This window comes from Pollachius pollachius, assembly GCF_949987615.1.
Source record: "Pollachius pollachius genome assembly, chromosome: 3".
NCBI lineage: Eukaryota > Metazoa > Chordata > Actinopteri > Gadiformes > Gadidae > Pollachius > Pollachius pollachius.
The window spans coordinates 37,176,108-37,198,874 of record NC_136936.1 but is presented as its reverse complement, the minus strand read 5'-3'; the positions used below and the strand labels follow the sequence as shown (position 1 = coordinate 37,198,874).

Here is a 22,767-nt window from a genome sequence, read left to right as displayed (position 1 = left end):
CCTTCCGGGGCTGTTTTGTGGATTGAGCCACCGTTGTGCCGGGTTGTGCCTCCAGCTTTGATGTGAAATGTGTTTGAATCGCATGTTCATTGTGCAAAAAAAGGTCTAAACTCTGTTGAACTGTGAAATATGTGTGATGTTTGAAAAGCTCTTTATAATACCTCTCGTGTGTTTGCGTGCGTGTGCTTGCTTGTGTGTGTGGGTGTGGTTTCTATGAAATGTTATTCATGCTGATGGAGGGAATTTGCTCATGCGCATACTGAATAAATATATACTTGTGAAGTTTTTACATGAAACTGTGTCCGTGTGGGTGTGTGTTTGTGGGCGTGCGTGTGTAAGCTCTATAGAGAGCAGAGGCTGAGCCATGTGTGTGTGTGTGTGTGTGTGTGTGTGGGGGGGGGGGGGGGGGGGGCTGTGTCAGAGCCAGTATATCTCTGAGCAGGGGAAATGAGGTCTAATAGGAGGATATTAAAGTCACAATAGACTGCTTCTGTCAGTCTGGATCCCTCACCTTGAAACCTCAGCAGCCTCAAAATTACTCAATATCCGTGCTCTCTCTCTCTCTCCCTCCTCCCTCTCTCCCCCCCTTCCCTCCAGGTGGAGCAGCAGCCGGGCCAGGCCAGGCCAAACCCTTCACCATGGATGTGGACGAGGAAGAGAACATGAGTGAGTGTCTTCTTCGACTCCTCTTCCTCCTCCTCCTCCTCCTCCTTCCTGTCTGTTAGGCTGCATGTCTTCCCGTCCGGGGTCTGTGTTGGTTTGTCACTCAAGTGTTTGTGTTTAAATGGTTGTCTTGGCTTATCTGCCCGCCTGCCTCTCTGCCTGTCCTTCTCCTCCTTTACGTCTATCGCTTTCAATCCGTCAGTCTTTCTTTCCTCTCTTTCTCTCTTTCTCTTTTTTGTCTTTCTTTTCTCTGTCTCTCTCTCTCTCTCTCTCTCTCTCTCTCTCTCTATCTGAATATTTTATTTGCTGTCTATGTGTTTCCCTCCGACTTAAAGATTATTGTATTAGCATAATATAGCTAGAAAATGCTTCATTGTTTGGCGTGTGAATTCACAATGTGCGAGTAAAACCATAAATGCACGTGACTCTGCTTACAGTCCTTACATGAACCTGAAACACGTGCACACACCTATAAAAACACACACACTTTCTCTCAAATGCAGACACACACACACACAGGGAAGCATAGGCCACTTATATTCACACAGAAAGCTGAACTTTACTGTGCAGAAACTTTTATGGAAGAACTAATTATTTTATCTGAAAAGCAGCAGGTCAAACAACTTACCTTCCCCGTCTTCCTATCTTCTTCCATTCCTCCTCCCTCCCCACCCCCTCCTGTCTTCTGGGTGTATTGAGGTTTAATTGGATGTTCGGGGTAGGATCCCCTACATCAGATGAGTAGGGATCAGGGAAACCGTTCTTTCAGGACGAGCTATGATTTCCCCCCCCTAAGGAACCACCATCTTCAGTTCTTATTGAAACATGGCTGACATGAAGTCAAAGGGAAACGTTTCTATTGAAGCTTTGCTTCCTCGGTGCTGAGACTGCAGTGCAGTGTGAGTTTAGTCATACACACACACACTTTTTATGGCAAAAAAAAAGGTAATCTTAGATTTTGCCCCTCATACAAATATGTGAGGGATTTCATTTGCCAGACCTAAAATAAATGCTGATTATAAAAAGGCAAATGATCAGAAATGCCAGAGCCTCAATCCACTCCGAAGTATGATTAAGAAGCTTAAACTCAAGCTTGCTGCTGCAGCTTTGATCTAAAGGCAATAGCAGGAAAACTGCTGAATATTTTAAGGAACCTTACCTAAAGTCGCAATGTGTGACATTTCAACAAGCGTTGGGCTTAAAATAATCTTAACAGATCTGTACTCAGTGCTTATTGATAGTGATTTCCATAATGTAATCAGTAAAATCACATCATATAGGTGATCTAATATGCTGGTCAGCCCATACTGCAGTCTTTGTTTACTACAGCATACCTGTCTTTGTTTACAAGAATCATACCACCAAACCCCTCCCACTCTCCCCACCAAGTCAGCCAAGCTATGCTAGTTCACGTCACAGTTTACCGGCCAGTTGGAGGAGACAGAACACTGTTATAGAGTTTTTGAATTGTGAGAGTCTCCCAACTACTATGTTGTGGGGGCTCAAAACGTACACATTGCAACTTTAAGCTATTTATTCCAAAATAATTAATAATGTTTAACTGGAAAATATATTTTTTTCTATTCATGATCTATGATTTTTAGGATCATCTTCATTTTTAGCTATCAAAAGATTTTTTAGAATGAACAGATTTATTTGTAATTTCTTTATTGGTCGTAGGAATTGAATCTGCAAACATGAGCATGCTCCTTGATTTTCTGTCTGTCCTGTCAGCCCTGTCATTGGTTTCGTTATCAGTTGATTGCTGTGGCCTGTTGGTGTTGGCATTCTGCTTTTTTTATACAAACCAAACAAGTTTAATAACCTGACATTTGTTTCTGCCAATACTCTCATATCAGTTATATTAGCATAAGTGGTAGTAATAGTTTGCCTTTCCGCATTGTCAAATGTCCTCCTCTATGATCCCTGGCTGGCCTGTGCATTGACTGTATGACTATGTTATCTTTCATGACACTTTCACGACAAAAGTCCAATTTAGAATAGACTCGACTAGTTCATTCTGGGTCTTATCTCTGATGGCATTCAGAGGGTATGGGCTTGCCAGTGCATCGGTTTAACTACCGCATACGCGACGTTCAGAGCTTAAAGATGAAGGAGGGGAGGCTCTGTGGCCCATCACCATTAGATCAGGATTCTGTAGTCCTCCATGGATGTCTGGGTGGTTCCTTGGCCTGGAAACAACATCATGTAACAAGGGTTTGCCAGCACGTTGTTAAACACCTGAACCAAGTGGCCTGGTCGCTCCCAAGATCTTCTTCTTTGGTGGACGAAGGTTCCTCTCCTGTCTGCCTGGTCCTCGATTTCCTTCACCACCTCCTGCACTCCTCCCCATGCACCCACCAACCCTCCTCCTCTTCCTCCTCCCACGAACCCAAACATCTATCTAGGGCACCCCCCAACCCTCCTCCACCCCCCTTCTCCCTCGAGTACCGCAAGGAGTAACCTATTCAGTCTTTGCTGAAGGATGTTATAAATGGAAATTTTTGCACCACTATTCCATCCGCTTTGTTAACTGGACCTGGTGATATGTGTTTCCTACAATCTTAATCCTGAGTTAATATTCAATGCATAGTTATAGAGAACCTTCATTTGTACATTTGACTTTCATTGAGAAATATGCAAATTTGACAGTCAGGGAGAATTTATAGTATTATGTTATTTTAACTTATAATACATTTATTGTGCATTGTTTACATGCATGTTACATTACAGTATTTATTTAGATAAAGACATGATTACTTTTCCCAATGTTTTCCCCTTCTATTAAAAAGCTAGAATTTACCAAACTAACCCTAATTCTTGTTAAATCATAGCATATCCTCACTCACTTATTTACATGAAAACCCGAAATGGTAATCTATCCTCTATTCCTATTAACATGACAAAAGTGGTCAATCATAACTGCAATTATACCTTTTAGCGGTCCAAGGGATAAAGATTAGACTTAGAAAAAGGAGAGACTAATGTTGGCCAAAATCTAAACCTGGCTCCTTTTCTTATCATGAAGAAACACAAATCACTGGTTCAGTTCCAAAGAGTGATAAAGGAATCCATAAATTTTGCATTTACAAGATCCTGCAACGAAGGCGCTGTAAGTTACTCTTTCTGGGCACCGCAGGTTCGAGCAGCACCGAGGTTAAGGAAAACCGTAACCATGACAACGTGTCCTCCAAAGAGGGCGGGGCCGGGGCCGAGCCGCTCTCCAACGGCAGCGGCGGGGGGGGCGGCGGCGGCGGCGGCAGCCGCAAGCGCCCGCTGGAAGAGGGCAGCAACGGACACTCGCACTCCAAGTTCCGCGCCAAGAAGCGCAAGAAAACGCCGGGGCCCGTGCTTCCCAAGAACGCCCTGATGCAGCTGAACGAGATCAAGCCCGGCCTGCAGTACAAGCTGCTGTCCCAGACCGGCCCCGTGCACGCGCCCGTGTTCGTCATGACGGTGGAGGTCAACGGACAGCTCTTCGAGGGCATGGGCCCCACCAAGAAGAAGGCCAAGCTCAACGCGGCGGAGAAGGCGCTGCGCTCCTTCGTGCAGTTCCCCAATGCCTCCGAGGCCCACCTGGCCATGGGCCGCACGCTGACCGTCAACACGGACTTCACCTCCGACCAGGCGGACTTCCCCGACATGCTGTTCAACGGCTTCGAGACGCCGGCGCCACCCGACGACGCCTTCTACCTGGGCTCCAACGGGAGTGGGCCCCTGAACTCGCTGGGGGAGTACCCCCTGCCCGTGCCCCCCGGCAGCGGCCTTGCCCAGGCGCCCCTGCCCCCGCCGTCGGCCTTCAGCTCGCCCACCAGCGGGAAGAACCCGGTGATGATCCTGAACGAGCTGCGGCCGGGACTCAAGTACGACTTTGTGTCGGAGAGCGGCGAGAGCCACGCCAAGAACTTTGTGATGTCGGTGACGGTGGACGCGCAGACGTTCGAGGGCTCAGGGCGCAACAAAAAGCTGGCCAAGGCGCGGGCGGCGCAGGCCGTGCTGTCGGCGCTCTTCAACATGCAGCTGGACCAGACGCCGTCCCGCCAGCCCATCCCGCGAGAGGGGCTGCAGCTGCACCTCCCCCAGGTAACGCTGTCGCTCTATGCAGTGATCTAATGCTTTATGTACTGTTACACTTGTGATGCAGGGTTCCCTGCAGAAAATTGGTTAGTTGCGGTGGTGGGGCCTGCCGTCAGACTGGGTGGGTTATGAAGGTGATGGTCGGTTGCTTTAGAATATGAGGTGCGTTCGGGTTTGATCCGAAACCAGGTGATTCGAGAGCTTTCGGTGTGGCTGGTTAGGATCAGACCCGACCGTTATTGTCTTATTCTCTTTAGGTTAATTCCAATTTCATCTCTGTGCTTCGCTTTCACATTCTGTTTTAAGGATTCAGTTGAGACAAGCTCTTTAATTTTCAATTATATTCCCGGTCCTGTAGAAATGGAGCAATGAGATACTCTGTTAACCCTCACTGGACTCGAAGCAATCCTTCAAAATTAAGACGACAGTCTAGTATGACTGAAGATTTAATTAAGGGAAGATTACCTTTTAAAGTAGTGCTAATAGTTTTTGTAATTTGAAGTTCAAACTCAAAAAGTTTTCCATGGACGCTGCAAAGGAATGTTCGGAAACTAAGGAAAACACAATAAAAAAAAGGAATTTCTGCACAACCTTCCTTTGAACACTTTTTCAAAGGGACATTCTGTTAATGTTGCGCGTTGGCAGAAAAAATTTTACCTAAATATAGATTTGCACATACATTGTGGAGGAAACCACAGCATAAAGGGCCAGTTGCTCTTTTCAAAAGTTGACTGTTGGCCCGAGAAAGCCTTCGTGTATCTGTGTGTTTTCCTTCCCCCCTTGGACCCACAGACATGCAGAGCCGCTCAGTGTGTGTGTGAAGTCCTCTCTTTTGACAGCTCTTTTCAGTAAAGTCCTCATCCCGCTGGGAAGGGGGGGGGGGGGGGGGGCAGGCAGGTGTCTGCGTCTGCCCACACACTAGAGGTGATGGTCAGGGACGTGTCTCTGTGTGAAGCAAGATAATGGAGCTGGCGCAGGCAATCAGCGAGATGTACTGTCAACGGCGTCCCCACCAAGCTTGTCCGGCATTCCCCGTCCTTATTTACTTACGCTCTCCAGAGGTGCAGGTGATTTATTCGACGATGGTGACGACTCCCCCCCCCCCCCCCTCCCGTTTAGCGATAGTGCCAACACCCCCCTAACTAATTTCCCTTATTAATTCACGTCCGTTGATATTTACTTAATGTGTGTAAGTATTCTGGCGGCGGGCTAATAGGAGGAACTGTTTAAGTTAAACTGTTTCTACCGTGCTGTTCCATGTTCGCTCACGCTCTGTGTTTTAATGAATTCATCACCTAATTGTATTCCTGATAGTTTATGAGTTGAGTAGGTTTATTGTGCCCATACCTAAAAACCTTAAAATTATGTTTTAAAAAAGCTGGATTTTGACCCATCCATTAAGGTAGATGCAGTTGTTTTTAGTTTAACAACAAAATAAATACGCAATTTTAACCGACACATTTTCAACTGTTCACCGTTGACTAAAAGCATCTTAAAACTCATTTCAACTAGGAATGTGAATAACTCAAATTTTTCATGGTCGAATAATCGGTGGGTGGTATGAATGAATAATCGATTATTCGATGTGTGCCGAAGAACAAATCGAAGAAATCACTTAATATCTTAAACGCAAAAAAACAACTACCTGCTAAGTAGTTCGAGTCAAATTGTCTGTTGTGAAAAATGCATTAAACTGTGATCAGAAAACGCGGTTATATGCTATAGACCCTAGTATCTGTGGTATAAAGGCTGGGACGAATTTCAAATTATAAATATGTACACTTTATGTTGAAAGTATAGACCGTCGCGATCTCCATTGAAACGAATGGCGCCGTGATTATTCTTCAAAACAAGAGCTGGTAAATTGTGAAAAATGAATTAAACTGTAATCAGACAATGCGGTTATATTCTATAAACCCTAGAGCAGGGGTCAGCAACCTTTTCAACGTGCAGTGCCAGTTTGACATTTTCTCGTTAATGAGTGTGCCTTAAGCAACAATATATTAAAAATTAAGCTGAATTATGACACAGGGACCAAAAACATTTCCAGAAGACCTGGAATTGTACTATTTCCACATAGTCCACAATCATGCATCAACATTTTAAATGTTTTTTTGGTTGTTATATTTGCAACATGGGCTTACAAATTATACTTACATATCAGAAACATTCAGAAACTCATTCAAAAACATATTTGCACTGTGAGAAATGTAAAAAACGAGAATATATGAGAATGTTGGAACCATCCACATCAATATCTTTAAAACATGTACAGCTTTGCAAAACCATGTGAAGGCAATGCATACAGGCCACTTGCAACAATATTTTAAATATTTTATTCTCTATTACTCACAACATAGGTTTAAAAACTTTTAATTGATCCCATTTCAGAACACTGCTTTCTGTAACTAATTTAAACATATTTGCACTGGGAGGAAATGCCCAAAACAGAATAAAGTGCAAAAAAAATAAATGGTAGCAATGATTATGCTGCCCCATTGTGCTGTGAAATTTTTTAATAATAATCAAAAAAAAAAAATATATATATATTATTATTTTTTTCAAGTGTGCCAATGATTATGCTGCCCCGTGCCAGTGGTGGCAAGCGTGCCTAGGGTTGCCGACCCCTGCCCTAGGGTATCTGTTGTATAAAGGCTGGGATGAATTTTGAATTATAAATATGCATAATGCATAATGTTAGCTCTCTGGCTCATAGTTGAGCGGACTAGAATACCTCCCGTTGCCAAGTCGTAGCTAAGGTCCGTCCTATTTACTGGAGGAGTGAACAACGTTTACGTTGCATAAGAACCTTACGGGAAGGTAATGAATGTTCCAGGTATTAGTCATACCCTCAGGTGTTACCAGGGAAACAAAGTTATGGCTTGTGAAAAAAACTATATTTGAATGGGGAAAAATGTTAACGGTCCAAATGTTAGAAATCGATTTTGACCCTCGGGAACAAATAATCGAATATTCTGACCCATCCCTAATTTCAACTTAAAATGCAGGCAGATAGATAATGTTTACACGCATCTTACAATAGAGAAAACAGAAGGCACATACAACAGAGAGAGCCACATTCAAATAAAACTGACCCTAAAAGAGTTAGTTTGGGCAACTCAACGTACACAATCCTGCCCATTGATTCGCTGGCTAGTTGGTCTCCCAGTTGCCTCGCTAGAGGACAGCAGTAGCTCGGGAGTGAGTTGGGCGTCTGGCACCCAGAAGGATGCTGGTTCCCTCCCCGGCTCCTCCTCGCCAAGTGTGGCAGTGGTGTCCCTGAGCAAGACACCTAAACCCCTCCACCTAAACCCCTCCTTACGCGCCGGCTGCTACGGTTGACACCACACTCAGCGTGTGAACGGGGTGAATGCGGGGGCACTAATTGTGCCGCGCTTTGCGTAAAGCACCGTATTAACGCAGTCCATTTACCACCTCCGATTCAACGTGCGTATGCCACAAAGCACTTCGTCACAGCAAAGGGCTTCTGGCCGAGATTGTTTAATAATAAAGCTTAAACGTTTTTTAAAAGATGTGTTCGGCCCGGACCCTGTGGTTAAATGCACCATCGGTCTGCGACCTTGGCAGGCCACAGCGGCGCGGCGTTGCCGGGGGGGGGGGGGGGGGTCTCTGCTGATATCTCACTAATCTCCCTAATTTGAGGCCATCGAGCCGTGCGGTGCTCTCCCGCCCGTCATCATTTCCACCGCGTTAGAGGTGGACGCCCGGGGACAAGGTGACTGACCAGGGAGACGCCGCGGCAAGGAGTGGCTCGTTCAGTGTCTATGTGTGTGGGGGGTCTGTGTGTGTGTGTGTGTGTGTGTGTGTGTGTGGGGGGGGGGTGCGTAGATGGTTTTATGTGTGTGATTCTTTGTGGAGGCACGTGCGTCTGTCAGTGTTTTTGTGTGCTTGTGTAAATGTTTTGATGCATGTGATTTTCTTTGTGAAGGTAAATGTGGGTCGGTTGTGTGTGCGTACGGTACGGGTGCTTGTAAATGGGATGTGTGTGCGTACGGTATGTCTTGTGTATAATGGTATGCGTGTGTGTAAACGGTATGTGTGTGTGTGTGGGTGTACGCTATTTGTTTTTGTGTACTGTGTGTTCGTACGCTATGTGTGTGTTAACGGTGTGTACGTGTGTTAATGGTTTGTGTGTGTGTTATTCCCCAGGTGCTTGCAGACGCCGTTTCCCGTCTGGTGGTGGATAAGTTCAGTGAGCTGACAGAAAACTTCACCTCCCCTCACGCACGGCGGAAAGTCCTTGCGGGGGTCGTCATGACAACAGGTAGATGACAGGCATGCTGAAATGAGGCGTGTAGGAAGGTATTGACCTAACGTGTAAGAAAGTGTTGAAGTCGCCCCATGAAATCCTTTAGTTCATCCATCAGGGCTAGGACAGTGGACTGGTTCGGGTGTGACCCGGTCCCCCAATGTCTGCAGACTACCTGTACACATCCTGGGGGGATGTGTACCTCAAACCCCTACCTGCTTCTAACATGGATATTAAAAGAAATGCCTTTCAAGTCAGTATAGATAAAAGCATCTTCTGATCACTAAATAGTAAATATTCCCCTGTTTAACTCATTGATCCATCAAAAACACTTACAATTGTTATAGAAAAAGATTCCCTCTTGTTTTTAACCGTTGAAAGATGCTTTTGGAGAAGCCACTGGGATAAAGGCCATCAATCATAATAACAGTGTGGCACTTTGCTTTAAGTACAGGGGTTATATTCTCCTGGCATTAAATCTAAAACACCAGGCCTTGTACGGACCGTTAAACACACACTAGGTTGTCACTCTACATTATGAAGTTTACAAAAACAAAACTTATTTTTCAAATGCTTCCAAAGTGGTGCTTGTGGTTCCTATAGGTCGATATAACACATCTACATCCAGCACATACGGGTGTATTCAAATGCTGTAACCGATGGATGATATAGTTTGTTTTGCTTAGAGAAATTAGGTAGGTAGGTAGATTGATGAATGTATATAACTATATCAGTAATGAAGTGTTATATTTTGCTTGAGGTCTTTTTTCTCTTTTGACGTTCTGTCCGTTCTCTTTGAGGTTCTGTTTTCTGGACACATTATCAATATGTTGAGCCCACATGGATGGTTGAGATCCCGCTCAGTTCAGGAGGCGTAGCAGAAGCAGAACAGAGTAGCGTAGCAGGACCATATGCCCTGCTCTTCGCTTCTCTACGCTAGGAAACACTAGCTGGGGGGCAGCGCCGAGTAACTTTACTATTGATCCGAACCTGTGGCCAAGATACGTTTCAATATCACTACTACGATATTTGTCCGTTAATGTGAGAAAACTGGCTTTTTGATAGATGGATGGATGGATACATATTAAAAAAGTATGTTTGAGCCTTTTATTTGCGTAGTACATTTTAGCTCTTTTAGCATCACTAAAATCAAATAACCTGTTGAAACACACACCAGCAGACAAACTAGCTCCATCATCGATGTATATGAATGTGAATAGTAAAACACATCATTGTGTGTATTGCTCTGTATCACCATGGGGTTAAGGGGCATTCAGACTATTCGTCTGAATGCATTTCACACATAAACACTCACTGCCCATCACCAGATACAATGAGCGACCACGCCTCGTCTCTCAAGTCTGCGTGTGTGTCTGTGTGTGTCTGTCTTCGTGTGCGTCTTACTAACGTCCTTGTTCCTTCACCCCCGACCCCACCCGACTCCCCTCAGGCACCGACGTGAAGGAGGCGCAGGTGATCTGCGTTTCCACGGGAACCAAGTGCATCAACGGCGAGTACATGAGCGACCGCGGCCTGGCGCTCAACGACTGTCACGCTGAGATCATCGCCCGCCGCTCGCTAATCAGATACCTCTACACCCAGCTGGAGCACTTCCTGGGGTCAGTCTCTGGCTGTGTGTGTGTTTGTGTGTGTGTGTGTGTGCGTCTTAATGTGTATGTGTGTGTGCATCAAAGAGTGTGTGTGTGGTGTCACGGTTTTACACTGATCGCATAGAAATATATGTAATGAAATGTAAGGGCGAATAGAGTAGGTGCACGCGTAAGTGTCTGAGTTTGAGTGTTGCGTTTATGTATGTTTTTGTTTGAATACGGGAGTTTTCAATCAATAGTCTCATTTGGAATATTTAGAACACCTTCATTCTGTAGCCTAAAGAAATTTGGACTTGGACGTGGGACTATTCAGAATACGAGCCTCATATCTAACCTGCTTTGATCTGCTTCGTCTCCACCACCCCCCACCCCCACACACACACACACACACACACACACACACACAGGAACAACCGGGAGGAGCACCAGAAGTCGATATTCCTCCGCTGTGACAAGCGCGGCTACCGGCTGAAGGACAACGTCCAGTTCCACCTGTACATCAGCACCTCTCCCTGCGGAGACGCACGCATATTCTCCCCCCACGAGGCAGCAATGGAAGGTATGTGCACACGCTCACACACACACACTGACGACACCCCCGCACCAGTCAAATGAGACACTGGTTCAGTTTAGTTAAGAGATTTACAACGAGTCAGGAAGCAGACTTTGTTTGGAGCTCCATCATTAAGGTAGGGCTTTGGGCGTCTTGCTCAAGGGTGACGGCAGGTTAGACTGCAGACATTTGGGAATGAAACCCTGAACTTCACGGCTGGGAGGACTAACACCCGTAGCACTGGGCTGTCATGCCCCGCGTTCCGATTGGTTTTCAGCAGGGACAGAATAGTGTAGTAGTCAGAGTTTTCAGCCTCCAGCCAAAAGGTTCTGGGTTTGTTCCTGAATGTCCACAGTCTACCTTTAGCAAGGATGCTCTTAACGCCTACCTGCTCCTGTAGGACATATCTGAACTCCCAATGGATAATAGTGTTTGTCTACTAAATGGCTAAATAGTGAACAGCGAGTAGCTTCAGATAAAAGCATCTACTAAATGGCTAAATAGTAAAGCAAGTGGCTTCAGATAATAACGTCTACTAAATGCCTAAATAGTAAATAGGGAGTGGCCTCAGATAAAAGTGTCTACTAAAATGTTGTAGACGCTTTTATCTGAAGCCACTCGCTATTTTCTATTTAGTAATTTAGTAACTAAATTACTAAATATTAAATAGGAGTGTTTTCAGATAAAAGCGTCTACTAAATGGCTAAATAGTAAATAGCGAGTGGCTTCAGATAATAACGTCTACTAAATGCCTAAATAGTAAATAGGGAGTGGCCTCAGATAAAAGCGTCTACTAAAATGTTGTAGACACTTTTATCTGAAGCCACTTGCTATTTTCTATTTAGTAATTTAGTAACTAAATTACTAAATATTAAATACGAGTGTTTTCAGATAAAAGCGTCTACTAAATGGCTAAATAGTAAAAAGAGAGTGGCTTCAGATAATAACGTCTACTAAATGCTTAAATAGCAAATAGGGAGTGGCCTCAGATAAAACCGTCTACTAAAATGTTGTAGACACTTTTATCTGATGCCACTCGCTATTTTCTATTTAGTAATTTAGTAACTAAATTACTAAATATTAAATAGGAGTGTTTTCAGATAAAAGCGTCTACTAAATGGCTAAATAGTAAAAAGCGAGTGGCTTGAGATAATAGCGTCTACTAATGGCTAACTAGTGAATAGCTTCAGATAAAAGCGTCCACCAAAAATTTTGTAGACTTAATCTGAAGCCACTCGCTATTTACTATTTAGTCATTTAGTATATAAATGACTAAATAGTAAATAGGGAGTGGCTTCAGATAAAAGCATCTACTAAATGGCCAAATAGTAAACAGTGAGTGGCTTGAGATAAAAGCGTGTGCTAAATGATTAATACTAAGTAGCAGAATCACGTGGTATGCCGAGTCGCCTCCATGAAATTTGTACGATGTGCAATTCTGCCAATTTGTGGTCTGTTACGTGTCACAAACCCGTACACACATGCACATACACACATGCACAAACACACTTGTACATACACAAGTGCACATTTTGCTCGTGCGATTCAACACATTCTTGATAAGGGGCGTAAAACAAAGTCCCCATACAGTGGCTCCGCTATTATTCATAACCCCTTTCTGCTCCGTCTCCCCCTCCTCCCCACACCCTCTGACTCATTTTTAATTGAATCTCAAATTCAATATCGACATCTGTTTATTTTCATTCAATTAACTCTCTGTTTCCACTTTCTGTGCTCCGTTTCATTTAATTAGAATTGTGCTCCGCTGTCCGAATGCGCTTAACAAACACCTTTCAAATAAAGCTGAAGTAATTAGCATGTTTTGTCTAAATCTCTCTCTCCCTCTCTCTCTCTCACTCTTTTATCCCAACCACTCCAACTCCCTCCTGCCTCCATCTCTCTCTTTCCCTCCCCCTCTTTCTCTTCCATCCTCTCCCTTTCTATCCCCTCCCTCCCTCCCTCCCTCCCTCTCCATCAGTCTTCCCCATCTCTTGTGATTAACCACCCTCCGCCCCACCCTCTACAGTTTCCCCGTCCGTGCGTGCGGTTTGAATAGCGGCTGCACTGAATTAGTCGTTGTAGAGATAGCTGGCTTTGTATAGCGCCGGGACACATTAATAACGTTCCGCTGAATAATGGCTCCTTCTGATACAACCATCAACTTGTCTTTTTTTTTAAAAAAGATCAAATACGATTAGCTAATAGTTTTCAGGCCGCTGTGTCGTCTTGCGTCTCAAGGCTTGATTATCAGTGGTTATCACTGAAGCCTCCTTTGATTTGACGTAGTGTAGTTTCAGCCTAGGGAGTCCATCAAAACCCTGCGAGTTTCTCTCTACAGATCATCATATTAATTTCAAAACCTTAACCTAATTATATCTGGAAGGTCTCACAAGGCTATTTACTTACAGGCGATCATTAATAGGTTTGATATTTTGCGATATCCATCCATCATTATTGTAAAATGTATTGGGTCATCGTTTTTGTTTGTATGGACCGTCATTTCTGGACCAACAAATACATTGTTATTCAATTTAACCAAATTATAAATGGTTATTAACGGAACCAGCTTGTGTCAGGTTAACAGATTAAACCTTTTGTGTGATGATGCAAATCAGGTCTCTTCTGCAGAAGAGGTTAGCCTAAATGAGACCTGACCCTTATAATTAAATACAATTATTACCGTAATTATTAAAGTGGTTCAGGTCATAACTGGTTGCCGCTGTGCTTCCAGACCAGGGCGACCGGCACCCCAACAGGAAGGCGCGGGGCCAGCTGAGGACCAAGATAGAGTCTGGGGAGGGGACCATCCCCGTGAGGTCCAGCAACACCATCCAGACCTGGGACGGGGTGCTGCAGGGGGAGCGCCTGCTTACCATGTCCTGCAGTGACAAGATCGCACGGTAGGTCCAGTCCCATGGCTCCTGGGTTCGCTTCCTGGTTCCCCTCCCAAAGGTTTTGGTTTCATCCCCATCCCAGAGGTCCAACCCCATGTTATAGGCCCTGAGTGCTAACTGAAAAGGTCATGGGTTTGATCCCCCTCCTAACGTTCCTGGGTACAATTCCCGTCCCAAGGTCCTGGGTTTAATACCAAAGGTTGTCGGATCAATCCCCATCCAAAAGGTCAATCCCCATTTTCTAGGTCCTGACGATCTTCGTGCCGAAGGTTGTGTGTTCCATCCCCATCTCAAAGTTGTTGGGTGCCACCCAACAACGGTGGTTTGATACCCATCCAAATGGGTTGTTGGTTTAATCCCCATCCCCTTTCCAAAGGTCCCGGGTATCATCCCTGGCATTGGTCGGCTTCTGACTCAACCAAACTTCAGCACCTTTTTCTATTTCATTAGGCAGTTTGTTATTCGGATACATATATATTTTCTTATTTATCTGAAATTGATCAAAATTAGATAATGAGATGTCCTTTCAAAATGAATAAATAATTCTGCCTATTTCAGGTGCTTTGATTAAGCCCAAGTACAGGATAACTGAGTCTATCTATTTCTGTCAATTAAATGTGCCTCCTTCTACTCTACCAAATAACTAGAAGTTTGAAAAGGAACACTTTTCCAAACCAAAAACAAGAGTACAAGTAGTCCGTAAACACATCTATTTTTAATTAAATGAAAGAACGTCTGAATGTCTGAACGTTTGGATTTAATTCAATGAAAGACGTGGGCTCGCGTCTGAATGCATTTCACACATAAATCATTCAGACATTGTAGTTTTGTGTTCATTCCTCATTCTTTTCCCCCTCTCGTCACAAGGTGACATATTGCTTTACAGCTCCGGCACACACAGACACAGACACTCAAACACCGTCCCCCTGCGGTGTGTTCTAGCCTGGCAGGGACGGACCAGATTGATAGGCCCTGGGGTCCTTCAGGCACTTTTACAGGCAACTCATTGCGCCTTCAGTATCTGTCCATGTTCAAGGCAACGCTGTGTCTTACCTTCTGATGGGGGGATAAACGCGTCTCATAACTCCTCTTCCCTCACCACCTCCTCCTCCTCTTCCTCTCCTGCCGGTGAGTCTCCAGTCACACCCGGCGGTGACGGAGCGCTTGCTGTAGATCTCTGAAGAAGGTTCCTCTCAAACTAAGACGGTAGATCAGAGTGTGTTTCAGTACTAGCTCCCTGTGTCACATGGTACTGTGCTATAATAAGGGGTTTCTCTATCTTCGGTTCAACTTAAACTATGAGTCCAGGCACATTTTCAAAATACATTTTTGTAAATATGAAAAATGTACTTGAATTGACTACAATTCGACAAACATATACTCATCCAAATAATTTTGGTGCATCATTTCTTCACAACACAGTGAATTGAATGGTCATTATTGCAATCTCTCCCCACCCACAGCTGCGAGTTTGTTCAACCAGAGTGGTGATGGGACTACTTTTTAAGATCTCTCCCAGTAAGAGTTCCTGTTACCTGTTGTAGCTGGCTTAGGGAGGGTTGTGCAGTGGTGCAGCAGCTGTTTGGGTGGAGGTGATGGGGTTTGCTGTTTAGCACAACAACAATGTAGACACACCCACCCTTGTGTGTGTGTGGAGACGGAGAGTGTTTGCCGGAGACGAAATATATTGTGACGTTCTTTGTCATACTATACTAACTACCTAGCTTCAATGCCCTAGAGAGTGAGTTGCATTCTCTCTCATGGTGCGTATGGAATATTATTATTGGATGCTTCAGTTTGGTAGCCCCAGGTCTACAGGGCCTCATTTCCACTATCTACGCAACCTCTATGTTATTAATTTCACAATTTCACACACTCTTAGACACACAGGCACAAACAAACTCTTACACATGCAGGCACAAACACACTCTTACACACACAAGTTCAAACACACTCTTACACACACATGGCACAAACACACCCTTACAAACACTGGTTCAAACACACTTACACTCACAGGTTCAAAAACACTCTTACACAGGCGCAAACAAACTCTTACACAAACAGGCACAAACACACTCTTACATACACACATGGGCACAAACACACTCTTACACACACAGAGGCACAAACACACCCTTACAAACACACACAGGCATAAACACTCTTACAGACAAAAAACACACACAGACAAAAACACAATCTTACACACACACTGGCACAAACACACTCTTAACCACACAAACAGACACACAAACAAATAGAAACACCGACAGACAGCACAGCCTGGAGCCTGACAGCACCGAGCTCCTCATCAGTGATGTTTGTCACTGTCTTATTTCTGTTGCTCAGTAATGGTATTTTAGTGCTGCCTTTCCTACTCCCCCACTCTCCTCTCTCTCTCTCTCTCTCTCTCTCTCTCTCTCTCTGTAACTCCCTGGCCCTCAGCCTCTCACCTGCACTCAGTCAGTATCTCTTTCAAACTCCCCTATCTCTCCCTATGCTCTCTCTCTCTCCCTGTCTCATTCGTTCTTTTTTGTCTTTGTATTTTGCTCTCCCACCTCCCTCTCCCCCCCTCTCTTTCTTTCACTCTCTCTTGCAACCCCCTCTTTCTTTCCGTCCCCCGTCCCCCTCTCTCTCTCTCTCTCTCTCTCCCTCTCTCTCTCTCTCTCTCTCTCTCTCTCAACTCCCTCTTCCTCTCCTTCTTTCTCCTTGCTCCTCTATCTGTCTGTCTGTCTGTCTGACTCCTTCTCCTTCTCTCTCCTTCTGTGTGTGTGTGTGTGTGTGTGTGTGTGTGTGTGTGTGTCTGTGTGTGTGTGTGTGTGTGTGTGTGTGTGGCCGGTGGGGCTCCACCCGGGCCCAGGCAGGTGATGCTCCACAGAGCGTGTCAATGGGTTGGTGACTGGGAGGAGAGATGCTTAATGACACGGCCTGGAAATACACTGGAATGCCGGAGAGAATGAAATTGGATGCATCCCTGTGTACACGTGTGTGTATGTGTATGTGTGAGTGTAATGATATATTGAAATAGCTTGTGTCGCTCCGTGCGTACGTACCTTCTAGCCGCTAAAGGCAAAGCGAACAAACATCGGCAAAGGCTGGTTCGTCTGCTAGGACAGACGGCCTGTCCCTTTAACAGGCGGAACTGTGTCAGTTGATTGTATTTGACTTATTCACGCTTTCATTTCACTCATTCACACTTTGGAACCTGTAAAAATAAAAACGTGCAACGACCAGGTTTATCATCGCGTGGAAAAAGTGAACTGAACGACAACACGAGTCGACAGCCTCCCCCCCGCCCCCCAGTGGAGCGGGACGGTGCAGCGAGTGTGGAGGGGGCTGGTCCCACCACGGAGGGGAGCGCGCACGAGCACGAGTCCGGACCGCCTCGTAACACCCCTCCTCTCTTATCTCCCCCGGCCAGGTGGAACGTGGTGGGGGTGCAGGGCTCTCTCATGAGCTACTTCTCGGAGCCCATCTACTTCTCCAGCATCATCCTGGGCAGCCTGTACCACGCCGACCACCTGTCCCGGGCCATGTACCAGCGTATCTCGGAGATCGAGGAGCTGCCCACCCAGTTCAGCCTCAACAGACCACTGCTCAGCGGTCAGTGTCCCAGGCTCAGTATCTGCTGTTGTCAGTGGTTCCTTGGGAGTGGAGTCCCGGTTCAGCCCGGCCAGTCCCCCTTCAGACCGCACAGAGGACCTGATGTGATGAGATTGGATAAGGGGAGGGTGGGCTGGGTGAAAAGCGTTACTGCTCCTACTTTTAGAGTTCTACGATCCTTCTCTACTGTACAGTAGAGTCGTATTAGCTTTGATGTGTGTGTGTGTGTGTGCGTGTGTGTGCGTGCGTGCGTGCGTGTGTGGCTGCGTGCGTATATTTTATAAAATAAATTGAGGTTATATTAGAGTTGTTTGTGGTAAATATTAGGTTGGGAGTTTGATTAGGGAAGGAGATAAGGTTATGTCAGGTATTAGCCACAATGCATGACTGGTTCACAGTGGCTACCAGGAGAATAGATTAGATTACTTGAGAGCCAGGTGCAAGGGAATTTTAATCAGACGTCCAGACGCTAACAGAAGTTAATATTTAGCAGATTTGAAAAAATAATAATGCTTCAGATTATATACTCTGATTATTATACATTTTTATTTTTAAATCCATTTAGTTTGTTATTTTGACTCCAAATTATGCCTTTTACCTTTTTCGTTTTGGAATTATTTTCTCTTTCTAAATGTTCCACAGTGAATGGCTAATGGCCGTTAGATGGTCAGTACTCTCTCCAGAGCGTTCCCATGGCCATAGGAGACCGGTAGTGGTCCATGGTTGAACTCATTGATTAGCGGTGACATTTACATACTGTGACTGAGATGTGGTTCAACATGTTGGTTTATGCAAATGGTCAACATTTGCAAAGCGTTGTGTAAATGGTAAAAGGTAAATGGTAGATACAGGAGACAAGACTTGATGTCTAGATATGTCATTGAAGGCTGTTAGCTTATGTTAATTGGAAAGTTAAAGAACACCTATGTGATAATATAAAATAGTAATTATCTAAACCCTTTAAGAACATCTCAAATACAATTATTTCCCCCAAAATTGGAAAGACAATTATATAAGATAATGTGAAGTAGAGTCATAAAAAAGCGGCTAAGATTATATACAATGTAATGTGGATTATGAATATCTTATTAATTATTCATTATAAATTCTTAAATATGTACGAGTTATTAATATAATATGTGTGTTCATATGAATTAAACACCACATGAATGACCATCTACAAATGGAGGCCAGGTGAGCCCCCACTCTAGTCGTGGTCTTGAGGCGACCAGCCAGTGGACTCCATCAGAAGGAACCAGAGTTGAACCTCCCAAGGACTGGGGGGGGGGGGCATAAGAGAGTGGGCGGGCTGGGCGTCCTTCCCGCGTGGCCTGTGGATCTGTGGGTTGTTCGGGGATAATGGCGGGGGAGGTCGTTAACCTTTTCCGCTTTAGAGGGTTTCAGTGGCGAAGGGCACTGGCGTAGCGCTCCATCCTCTCCTCGTCCTCCTCGTCCTCGTCCTCCTCCTCCTCCTCCTCATCATCATCTGTCACCTCCCCAGCTAATGGAGGCAGAGGACTGGAGCCGTACTCACATGCATGCCCGCCTCTGTCTCGTTGAGTGCGCACGTACACATACATGCGTATGTATGTGTACGTGCGCACAAACACACACACTCGCTCTCTCCCTCCTTCTTTCCCGCACCATCTCTTTACTAAAATGAAGGAAAGGAGAAAAGACTAAATCATGCGCAACATTTGTTCCAGATGACATTGTCTTCTGCCTGAATGGTAGACAGATGAACCTGAGTCTCGCTGCCTATTATGAGGGCTGAAAGAGTGGGATGGATGCTGGATGACTGTTACTTTGACTGTTACTGTTACTTGGACTGTTCTAAAGGTTCTCTGACTGATCGCATGGTTCTATGACTGTTCTCTACCGTACCAGACTTTTCTCTAACTGTTTACTAGCTGTTCTCTACCGTACCAGACTTTTCTCTAACTGTTCTGTTTACTATCTGTTTACTAGCTGTTCTCTACCGTACCAGGCTTTTCTCTAACTGTTCCGTTTACTAGCTGTTTACTAACTGTCCCTCACACTTGTTTTCAAACTCTTCTCTGACTTTTTTCCATCTGTTACCTTCCCTGACTTGTGCTCTTAACTGTTCCCTGACTGTCCCTGACTTGTGCTCTAACTGTTCCCTGACTTGTGCTCTGACCTTCTTATCACACTATTTCTCAACTACTTGCCTCCTGTGTGTCTGACCACTCTCTGACCGCTCCCTCCCTCCCCCAGGCATCAGCAATGCGGAGGCACGTCAGCCGGGCAAGGCCCCTAACTTCAGCGTGAACTGGGCGGTGGGCGACCAGGCCCTGGAGGTCATCAACGCCACCACGGGGAAGGACGACGTGGGCCGCGCCTCTCGCCTCTGCAAACACGCCCTCTATAGCCGCTGGGTGCGCTTGCATACCAAGGTAACAACCCAAAACCCTCCCGCACCCCGCATCGGACCTGGACCTCAGCAGGATTTAGCATAGGGATTACATATTGAAGTCTTTGAGCAGAGGCTTTGTATCAGAAGCCGTTTAAAGTGAATACCGATGCAAGGCCAATAATATGCAGGCAGGGGTAAGGTTATCTTGTTTTAAGACGCTTAAATGTAGGCTGCAAACATTGGGGATTGAACCCGGTACCTTTTTGTCTAGGAGAGTGTACCTGTATGTCTTTATCTTTCTTTATTTTAAACCTGCTTGAACCTACAGCTGTGTCCCTCAATGGATACATACACACACGGAACACACACACACACGTACACAAAACTCAAACCTTTGAATCTTCTTAGTTTTTATTGCACCATTTTCTGTTTTATTGCCAAAACGTGGGAAGATGAAAGCATCTAGAAAGGTCTATCTATTTATCTATTATTTATCTTTCTATTTACATATTTTGTGTACACATTTCATTGTCATCAAGTGTGAAAAGTTGAGTTTAATAAAGTGAATTTAGGGGTTGAAACATTTTTCAACTAAGTTTAAATTTATTGTTTTCGTCTGTAAGACATTGTTGACCGGTTGTAAAATCCTTGAAAGAAAGAATGCAATATGTGATTTAGGAAGCAAAAAGTTTCCAACTCCGAGTCTCACTGTAGAATAGATCTATATTAATATTTACACCCCCACAGAAAAGAAGGAGACAGAATGCCAGATTGAGAGGAGGCCAGAGTGGGAGAGACGGACAGAACGAGTGAGAAGGGGATCAATTGTAAGATAGATTGGCAGAAAGTGAGAGGGAGGGACATTGGAGAGACAGTGCTCGGTTGAGGCCAGCTTTTCTGTTATTCAACAACTCCTCCGTTATTAACTGTGACCGCCTGGTTTTTGTCTTCTCTCTCCCTCTTTCCTTTCCCTCTCCTTTCCTCCCATCTCCCGACCTCTCTCTCCCCCACTCCTCCCCCCTCACCCCCCCTCCCTCTCTCTCTCTCTCTCTCTCTCTCTCTCTCCACCCTCCTCCCCCCATCACCCCCTCTAACTCTCTCCCCTCCTCCTCTCTCTCCACCCTCCTCCCCCCATCACCCCCTCTAACTCTCTCCCCTCCTCCTCTCTCTCCCCCTCCTCTCCTCCCCGCATCACCCACTCCCTCTCCACCCTCCTCCGCCCATCACCCCCTCTCTCCTCGACCGGCTCCACCTCCTCCCCCCTCGCCCCCTCTTTCTCTCCCCCTTCCCCCCCCCACAGCTGTCCTCCACGCTGAGGATCAAGGTGTCCAAGCCGGGCTCGTACCACGAGGCCAAGCAGGCTGCGTCTGAGTACCACGACGCCAAGCAGGCTCTGATCAAGGCCTTCCACAAGGCCGGCCTGGGGGCCTGGGTAAAGAAGCCCATCGAACAGGACCAGTTCACCCTTACCTCCTGAGTCCCCTGGGCATTGGGGAGCAGGGGACCAGGGGACAGGATCTGAACCCCACCCCTTCTGGAACTCACAAACTTGTCCTTCACACACACACACACACTAACACACATGAATACACGCTCAACCCACCACAACAAACCCACACCTCTTACCCAGGCCTGAATGCGACCCTCCCCCCCCCCCCCCCCTTCCCATCGACCTGACCTGTGTGTGTGTGTGTGTGTGTGTTAGTGTTTTTGTGTGTGTGGGGAGGTGGGGTGCGTGTGTGTGGATGTGGACTTCATACACATTGTAAATATGTGTGTGTATGTGTGTTTTCACCAACGATACCCCCTCCGCCAACCTCATCTCGTTCTCATTCCTCATAGAACATCCTCAAACGTCATGCTGTTTTTATTATTGTTGTTTTGTTGTTTATAGTTATAAATCAACTTAAAACTGGAATTTTAAATCGTTTGAGATTTTTTTATGACGTTTTTATCAGATATTTCCTTATTGCATTCATCACTCCTTGTTTTTTTTGTTTTTTTAAGTACAGACATTATGTCTATTGTGTGCGAAATGTAGTTTTTACCTAGAAAAACAGGCTGATTTATTAAGTACCTTTTATTTTTTCATTTTACTTTTAATTTAAAAGCGATGCGTACTTCTGAAGGATGTAAATCTAGTAGAAAAGGTTAAATATAATAAAACGTGTATTAGTTGTGTTTTTTTCTTAGAGCCTTTATTAAAAAGAAAGACCTGATCCTAAGAGTTGTGGCCCTCAATTATTCTAATTATTATATTCCTTTTATAATTGGTATGAATTATATTTTGTATTAATTACTATGAATTATAGTTTATATTAATTACTATAAATTATTATTTGTATAAATAACTAAGAATTATATATTTTTAGCAATGAATTGATGATAATGAATTATTTTTAATCATTTCTATCAATGATTCATTCATTCCTCACCATTTGATTCCCAATATTCCCCTCATTCTTGTATATGTGTCTTTTAGGCGTCTTTAAGGCCATTGTCATTTCATTTTTATGAAAACATGAACCATGGTGAGAGGCTGATGACACCCCTCCCTTCCTGACACCCCCCTACCGCCCACCCCTCCCAGTTTTGGCCTGTGGTTGGGGTGGGGTCAGAGGGCAGTAGGGGGCAGGTGTGTGTGTGTGTGTGGAGGGGCTGCACGCCAGGGCTTTGCATGGGAACTGAACTTGGAGGAAAGCCTTGAGCTGGAACGTTGT

General features: G+C 45.1%; 1 protein-coding gene across 2 annotated transcripts in view; it reads left to right on the top strand.

Moving 5' to 3' along the window:
• Nucleotides 1-22,158, top strand: part of adarb1b (adenosine deaminase RNA specific B1b) — a 110,944-nt gene extending 88,786 nt beyond the window's left edge. For both annotated transcript variants that reach the window (XM_079731595.1, XM_079731596.1), the window contains 9 exons: nucleotides 598-666; nucleotides 3,803-4,746; nucleotides 8,911-9,025; nucleotides 10,461-10,629; nucleotides 11,028-11,179; nucleotides 13,905-14,073; nucleotides 17,492-17,673; nucleotides 19,909-20,087; nucleotides 21,348-22,158. In XM_079731595.1, coding sequence (XP_079587721.1) covers nucleotides 639-666; nucleotides 3,803-4,746; nucleotides 8,911-9,025; nucleotides 10,461-10,629; nucleotides 11,028-11,179; nucleotides 13,905-14,073; nucleotides 17,492-17,673; nucleotides 19,909-20,087; nucleotides 21,348-21,524 — 2,115 coding nt within the window. In that variant the 5' untranslated portion in view covers nucleotides 598-638 and the 3' untranslated portion in view covers nucleotides 21,525-22,158. The remainder of the gene's footprint in view (nucleotides 1-597; nucleotides 667-3,802; nucleotides 4,747-8,910; nucleotides 9,026-10,460; nucleotides 10,630-11,027; nucleotides 11,180-13,904; nucleotides 14,074-17,491; nucleotides 17,674-19,908; nucleotides 20,088-21,347) is intronic.
• The last annotated feature ends 609 nt before the right edge of the window (nucleotides 22,159-22,767 follow it).